At 26.7% G+C, this 9114-nt stretch overlaps 1 protein-coding gene across 1 annotated transcript; it reads right to left on the bottom strand.

The window, feature by feature from the left end:
- Nucleotides 1–980: 980 nt before the first annotated feature.
- Nucleotides 981–6925, bottom strand: morgue (modifier of rpr and grim, ubiquitously expressed). The gene is made up of 7 exons (XM_015515606.2): nucleotides 6466–6925; nucleotides 6259–6393; nucleotides 5245–5461; nucleotides 4978–5164; nucleotides 4780–4889; nucleotides 1775–1916; nucleotides 981–1705 (listed from the first exon to the last, which is right to left on the bottom strand). Exons 1-7 carry the CDS (start codon nucleotides 6526–6528, stop codon nucleotides 1414–1416), a joined length of 1146 nt encoding a protein of 381 aa, XP_015371092.1. The 5' UTR covers nucleotides 6529–6925; the 3' UTR covers nucleotides 981–1413.
- Nucleotides 6926–9114: the final 2189 nt, after the last annotated feature.

Raw genomic sequence — 9114 nt, 5'->3', positions numbered from 1 at the left:
TTCATCTTTGTCATTATTATATTGTAGATCTAAAAATATATACAATATACATTTATAAATCTATTCCACGAGAGAATAATCAGACTACAAACTGATTCTCATCAGTGCTGCCTGTCTCTCACCAACTTCCTGGTGTTAGCGTGATCATGTGACTCTCAATGTACTAATCAAATCATTTGTGATGTTTAAAAAATATTTATTTTCTCATTAAATAGACTACAGTAGTGTATGATTAATTTTAAAAATGTACTTTGAATCTATACTCCATTCACATTAAGAAGAAACCTTGGTAACTGATTTTTACGCATCGGCGTAGCTTAATGAAACAGATGGTTGACTCTGTAGAGATGACAAACAGGTTTTGCCTGACAAAAACTAGTCGCCTCACAGTGGTTAAAAACGTAATCTAGCTTGTCTAAATGAAAATTTAAGATTATATTACATACAAGTATACAACTATTGACATAAAATCATTATTGGTTAAATATTTATTTGAGATGAAATGATTAATGATAAAGGTAGATATTTCTAACTTTGATGAATTCCTAAATTAGCATACACAATATATAAAATTGAAGATAAAATGTATTGCGTTTACTTTATCTTGTCACATGGTACTAAGTAGTGCACACGTTTTTGATTTGATTTTTTTTCTTTCGATATATATTATAAATATTGCAGAACAAGGTAAATATATTTTTAGAAGTTTTAAAATTTCCAATTTTTTAATATTTTTAAATTTAGAAAAGGAAGTTTTAAAAATGTATTATTTTTTACAATTTGACAATACATTAAGAGGTTTGCTAACACTGGCCTATTATATTTAAATTGTATGAATGACATAATATTATCATTTATTAATAATGTTTCAATAATAGAATTGATTCATGTTAAAGAAGTGAGTTTTGGAAAAGGAACTTGCATAGATAATTAAAAACTATTAACTTCTAACAATCATTTACAATAAATTCACATAACAATGAAGTTTATACAAAATATTTATTAAAAATTAAAATATATCATCACAAAACAAAAATTATTAAACTTTGTATCTTTCATACATTACACAAGTTAAGATGTAGTTGAACTTTAATTGTGACTTAATTTATTTAAGTCATATTAATATATTTAAGGCTATTTTATTTATATTTAACAATATTTTAATTTATAGTATATTAGTTAATACATATAAATTGGGCTTTAAATAAAAATTATAACAAACTCAAATCTAATATTAGCCATAAAAAAACATATATTTTTCACACGGTTATAAGATATTACATTACTGATATTTATCCTTTCTTAAAGTTTAGTGTTACTTTATTTAACACTGTTTTACAACTTATGTTCAAAATGTAACTAAGGTAATTGGCAACCAGATCTTTATGTTTGATAAGAGTGAAAAAAAATTACTTAATTAGTCCAAGTTAATATATCATTCATAGCAAATCGATGAGTCCAATATCGTGCAATATTATTGTATGTATGTCGATCATTTTTGTATAGACGTGCAATGTCAGGTTCCATGCATACATCACAAAATGGATCAGTTAAAAGCGACTGAATAGAAATCAATACTTTAGCAATAGTTAATGCTAAGCTCCAATTATAATGAAGTGAATCTAATCCTATGTCTCCATGACGAGAAATATTAGGGTGAAATATTTTAGTTAAAAATCTGACCACTGGAGGAGTCATTGGATAGCTAACAAAAATAACAATTAAAATTACAAGTTATTTTGAATAATAATTCAATAAGATTACCTCAACTTACCCATAAGGTATTTGTATATACAGAAAAAATTTCCCTCCTTCAAATGGACTACCAGCTGGTCCTAAAATTGTGGCTTGCCAGTGACACCAATGATTGTCTAGAGATATTGCTCTAATACCTTCAGGTGGATCAGTCTTTAAATCTGAATAAAAATATAACAGTAATATTTATTTTATATATAACAATATCAAATTTGGGGTAAGACACTTCATCAATAAAATAAAAATACCTGCAATGACAAAAGTTCTTTTTATTTGTAATATTATAACGAAACACAAGTGTATCTCATTGAATAGTTAACTCAGTAGTTACATTATAGTATGGACAAGTATTCTAGTTATATTAATATTGGTATGTACAAGAAAATTATAAATATGTCTCGGGTAAAAAAAAATAGTATGTAAATATGTATAAATAGCATATTTTCCATTTATATAAAAATAATACAAATGCAACATTTTATTTCTATACTAGATCTTGACGATGCACTTGATATTGTATTGGAAATTTTAAATTATGAACTTATTTAATTTTATTGAATAGTAGAATGGTTTGAAGATTCTTATAATTGTCAGAAAGTCATAGTTTTGATAAGCAGAAACATGAACGGTTCCCTCTATCAATGTAGAATTAATTTATATGGGCATATATTAACAAATAAAGACTGTAAGGAGGATAACAATTGGTAACAGGTCAGTCTACTAAAACAATAAAATCCATAGTTAATAAAATCATAAATTAGTAAAATATATATAACATAAATAACATGTTAACACAGTGGTTCTCAACCAGTGTGCTGCGGGCACAATACTGTGCCGAGAGATCGACTAGGTGTGCCGCAAGAAGTTTCTGATATTTGTAATTATACTGGTAAAAATATTGAAAACAGTAATTTATTTCATTACATTTGTGTTGAGTGTGCCGCGAAAATTTGTAATATACAGGGTGATTCTTTTATCAAACAACACTCATTATTTAAAAAAGTATTGACTTTTTTCAAATTTTTTTTTTTCAAAATTGTAGATTTACACTCTTCTTGGATTGTTTTTTTAAAAATATTTTTCACCCTTATATTTATTAGATAAACCACTATCAACTTTTGATTTTCAAATGGTAACCTATACTTAACATTTTATAAATTAATAGTTATTTTTTTTATTAATTATTAAGTTAAAATTTCGAATTTAGCGCTAGTAGTTTATGAGTTATAGGTATTTAAAGTTTAGATTGGCAGAATGGAGTGGTATCGGGTTACCCCGCAAAATGTTTGTCCACTACTCCGCTTGTCTAAACTTAAAATACTTATAACTCATAAACTACTCGTCCTAAATTCGATTTTTATGTATCAACATTTTTAGAAAAATATTCTGCTTGCTTTGGAATATGAAATTAAAAAAGTATGTTGCCATTCAAAAAAGTAAAAAGCATAAAAAATGATAAGGATAAAAAATATTTAAAAATATAATTTTTTAATAAAAGCGTTGGTTTTTTAACAACTTGAAACTATGTAAAAAAATATTTTGAAAAAAGTCAATACTTTTTTAAATAATGAGTGTTGTTAGATAAAAGAATCACCCTATATAATGATGTGCCGTGAACCAAAAAAGCTTGAGAACCACTGTATTAACATGATTAACAAAATAGCATCTTAACATAAGTCAAAGCTTTGAAATAAACCATTGTATTTTTGTACAATACTTATTGCTTTAATGTGTTAAATTTCAAATGATTAATAGTTAGATTTTAAGAACTATGATAAATTTCATTGTATAAAATTATTATGTGTTATAATTTTAATGAATTCACATATTTTATGCTACACATATTTACAAATGTTTATGACCAAATAAATTTTTAAAAAAAATCTCAGTTGTACAAATTTAAAACATACCATTAACTGCTTAGCGCAAGAAATAACTAAGAAAACTACGATCATAACTAAGAAACAACATTTTCGCCACAAAAAGAACTGACTATGAAATGCTGTTTTTACTTTTTAAGATCTGAACTAAAAAAAAGTTATTTTAATTTGAAATACACAAAAATAATTGATTTTTAAACAATAAAATTGTTTTGTATAAGTGATATTAAAAAAATAAAAACGATATTTCATAGATGATGATTTTAACTATACCCTGTTCAACTTAAGAAACAAGGTTGGCAACGATCAGTCATCGGCACAGTCAGGGAGCACCTGCTTTTTACCCCTACACAGTGTCAATTATCTGTATACCCGCCTTGTAGTAATGCCATGCCCCTGCACATAATTCAGAACCCCAATGTTTCTTAAAAGGATGTAACACTGGTGTTTGTTGTTTCAGTTTTACAAAGTGCATAATATAGCAAATTTACACTCAGCAGATCACGTTTAACTCCATTAATTTAAAAGTTAGAGTGAATCGATCTATTATGGAACTTGATATTAAGAACATTATCTGTGTTTGTATGTGGGTATTTTATGATGGTTCAATTTTGTAGCAAGTTACAAGTATATAAAAAGCGTAAATTAAAAATGCTAATAAAGTAATAACTCATTTAAAAACTAAGTTATTGTAAAAAATCCACATAGAAACACAAATAATCTTCTTACTATAAAGTTTATAACAGGTAAATGTTCTCTAATTTTTAAATTAACAGAATTAAACATGATCTGCTATGCGTAAATTTACTATGTTAGACACTTGTAAGACAAAAACAACAAATATAATAATTGTGTAGCGTCAAATTAACTTGAATGGAGTACATTTATATTGCATATCAATTTAAAATCTTAACTATCACTGTAGCCTGAGAGGTACTATCCTGCACTAAACAGTTTTTGCCATGTTATAAATTTGTTAATCTCCTACAAAGACAATACATGCGTGAGTAAAATTGTCCTTTTAAATAATGAATAATTTATGATTATAGTATTTTATCAACAGTATTTTTTCTTTTATCATTCCAACTGCATATATATATGTTCTAGATATAAAAAACTTTATTTTAATACATAAAAATAGTACTTTTGACTTCATGTCGTAATCGTCTTCTTCTCCAAGAATTTTCTTGACATTCAGCATGTGGTCGATAATACATTCGACGTATACATAATAAGCATGATGAACTGCTAAATCTATCAAATTAAATAAATAAACATTTATTAAGGATAATTTATTATTTTTATTATTTATTTGATCAACAGAACAAATTGCTATACTCACAAAGCTGAGCTAACTGAAAGCCAATCATCAACAGGTTTTAATGGTTGGTAAAGAGGCCAACAATTAACAACAAACCTACGCCATGTCTGTGGAATATGTGAACGTAACAATTGGTTCCAACGTGTACATACCTTACTTACACACCATAAGCTGAAGTCATCCAAATACGAAAATACAGTCAATAACACTGTGTTAAAAATGATAAAATGTATAACATTATTATATAAATAAATATTACAGAAAGGATATAGATTATAAAAAATATACCTTCTGGAGGAAGTTCTTGGAAATAATCGCTATCATCATCAAAAGGCTGAGAGCGCAGAGCTGATGATTCTGATAGTAACTGGAGTCGCCGTGCAAGATCTTGTGATGGAGCAACTTGTTCACGTGCGTCAAGTGGTACATCTTGAACAGGTCGTTGGAAGCCATTGTAAAATATATCAGCTGGTTCATCATTTCCACTATCACCATCCTCAACTCCCTTAAATTACAATAACACATTCATTTAAAATTTTGAAAAATATTAACTAAAAATAATAAGATAATAACTTAATGAATTATGAGAATTTCTCTCACCAAAAATCCATACAACCTTTATTCTTTTTATTTGACCTAAGCACAAGATACAAAATTTATATTCGGCAAAATCAAACCTAAGTATTTACTTTCAGTTTAGTACTATAGATACCTATAATCAAATTTTAAATAAAGAACATTGCCTGTGCCGCTACATTGGTCATATTATAATATTCTAATATTTATGTAAATTATGAAAAAGAAAATTATTATACTTCAAAAATGCTTAAAAATTGCATAAAATTAAAATACCATAATAAATTTAATGTAGTGAAATAAATAATGATCTTAACATAAAGTTTGATGATAGTGAATTCACTCTAATCTTAAAAGTAGTAAGTGAGAGTCTTAGTGGCCACCCCTGATATAGAGAAAACTATTTGATATTTTAGTTGAAAAAAAATTCACTAAAATAATACTTAATAGTTAGTAGTCCAGTTACTGTAATAGTATAATATTGCTAAAAACATGAAACTTTTTTTCAAGTATGGTCGTAAAAGTTTGGGAACCTTTTCTCTGTGGTATTTACAATAACTAAAAATAGTTAGAACAAATGTTGACATGAAATTACTGTATTGTACATAAATAATATATTTTGAGCAAGAAACAGTATCATACTTAAGTTGTTGCGGACAAAACACTCACACACATTTAATTTGTATTTCTCATTAATGAATAATGTTTTGTAATCAACTTTATTACCATTGTGTTATGGACGTCTTCTTGTACAGCTTGTGTGAGCTCTTCAGAAAAAAGAAACAGATGACATGTTTGACAAATTTGTTCATCAAAACATGATCCATAATAACCATTGCACACATAACAACAAGATGACCTCTATATCGTAAGCATAAAAATTGGTATTATACTTTATTTAAAAGCCACTCAAATGGGAAAATGATAATTTACCTGAAAATTGGTTTGTATACTATCAAAATCGAGATTTTGACTGTCCCTAGAACACCCAGCCATTTCTAATTACAGGAAACTTCGTAATAGTTGTGTTCAAGTATCGACGTTTTTAAGACATAAATTCATAGACAAAATAAATTTTAATAAAGTAAAGATACAATAATAAAAATGAAACTTAGTCACAGAATAAGACAATGCTTGGGTTAGAATTAGAAATATAAGAAATAAGTAATAAACTAATAACTAATAGGCAATCAAGATTCGAGATTAATGTTGTTATTATCGGCTATCAGTTATCACCAAACTATTATCACGGAATAAACATGAATATTTCAGCAAAGAACCATAGGGACCATCGGGAATATGTATAAACCTTAGATCATTTACCATAGCAGGTCTATTATAATATATTATCTATTACCAGGTCTATGTCATTTACTATATGATCTAAGGTATAAACCATAGACCTTTTAAAGGTCTATAAAAGGTCTATGGTATAAACTCACAGATATAGATAATAAACTAGATTGCTAACTGTGATAAAAATATAAAATAGTGAAGTCAGATACTAATCAAGCCGCCATCTTTAAAAAGGGCACCAACAATATTACTAATATTAGTGATGAACTGAATTGATGAGTACTTTCAATGCATTTTGGTGAACTAATTCATGTGACAATAGAATTAAACTACAGAAAATAAAAATATTATTTCTTTTACAAAATTTTAGATTAGATGACGAAGCAGTTCCTAGCATAGGTGCAACTAGGGGGGCTTGGAGGGACTTAATAATATTATTTTAAAATATTTCTTTTTAGAAATAAATTATATAATTGTAAAACAATTTTGAGTGAAGATGGTCTTTTAGCCTCAAATATTACTAAGTATATTTATTTTACTATTTGGGATCAACATACAATTAACTATTAAGTTAAATTATAGTTATTGTCAAAAAATTACATTTGGAAATTTCAATGGGTGTATAAAGTATGAAATAATAAACTATAAAAGTTTCATGCACTCACGAATAAAATTTTTTTATTAACTCAAAATAACTAACCGTTATTCTTAGTTTTAAAAAGAAATTTCTTTCAAAATTGAGTTTATTATCTATATCTGTGTAGTGTGTATAAACTCTTGATGCAAAGAATAAACGTCATAATCACGGTTTAAGATATCTTAAACCGTGGTCATATTTTGTCATAATAATTTAGTGATAAGAACATTTTGCCTATAATCACAGAACAATAAAATCAAATGCAGCGATAATCAAATACTTAAATATTTAATATTTATAGTATTTGCTATAATTTAAACATTATTAAATTATTAATTAAATTAAAAAAATATTAAATATTAAATGAAAAATTATTATTCAATTCTAGAGACCAAAATTGAAAATCGTAATATTGTAAATTTGTTTACATATCCATAATCATATTGAGTGTATGCTCAAGAAGTGTGGGATTTTCAAATCAAGCTTATATTTATATATTTATCAACTTATATTTATGATTTCATAAACATATTTAATTTCGCATATTGATGCATATTTGAGGTATATAATATTGTTATTAAAGTATATAATTTGTATATTTTAAAAACTTTTATTAGTTTTAATAGAAGAATAACTTTTTAATTTTGCTTGGTTATTTTTTATAATATAAACATGGATTAATAATTAATATGTTGATCAACAATTAATTTTAAATTATCACAGAAATCTTTTTGCTTATCAAAATTATAAATAAATTTTTGTTTAACATAGTTATGCTTTCAACACTGTATTTATAAGTTTATAACATAGAGTAAGAATAATGAATATAACAACTATTTTGCTCCAATAAAATAAATAATAATATGATTAATAGTTTATTACCTCCAGTATCTCGGTCAGGGGGGCCATTTCAGGTTTTTTTTCGGGTGTGCGAAATTTCAAACAGGCCATTTTGAAATTTCGCCAGGCCATATAAAAATAGACATACGTATACGTATATGATTATTATCCTGCAGCATTCAATTATTTCCATACATTATAGACCGGTTATTACAATTTGATTTTAATCATATAAATAATTGTACATTCGTGGCTTGTGCATTATTTTAGGCTTCAGCAAGGCGCAGGCCAATTGTAACATTCTAAAAGTAAGGGGTGCAACCGCACACCCTGCCAACCCCCAAATGACGCCCCTGATCTCGGTTTATGATTGATTTTTAATTGAAACATTTCAACCACCCTCCACAATTCTTTCTCTCTTATTAAATTGACTATACCTAATTCACTTCGCATTGATCTGCTTCATCACTCAAAAATGTCTCATTCATCAATTTCTCAAAATATCTTTTCCATTTATTCGTTATCACCTTGTCTTTGTTAAAGCCTTTTTATTTTCGTCTCTTATACACCGTACATTTAATAAATCTCTGGACTCGTGTTTGTTTTTCTTTACTCTAAGCTAGCTTGTACCACGATTTAAGATATATATATATATATCTTAAATCGTGGCTTGTACATTTCAATTTCCCCTTATCTTGTTTCTCATCTCTCATACAACTCATCTTATTTATCTAATTTCTTACTGTTTTTTTGCTGCCTTACATACATTTTTGTACTAATCTTCCCTAGATTTTTGTCAAACTTTAAAC

Source organism: Diuraphis noxia, unplaced genomic scaffold (genome assembly GCF_037042655.1).
Source record: "Diuraphis noxia isolate RWA-SAM2 unplaced genomic scaffold, SU_Dnox_SAM2 contig0002, whole genome shotgun sequence".
In the NCBI taxonomy this organism is placed as follows: domain Eukaryota; kingdom Metazoa; phylum Arthropoda; class Insecta; order Hemiptera; family Aphididae; genus Diuraphis; species Diuraphis noxia.
Note: the sequence above shows the minus strand (reverse complement) of the source record. Positions and strands in the feature narration are given on the sequence as shown.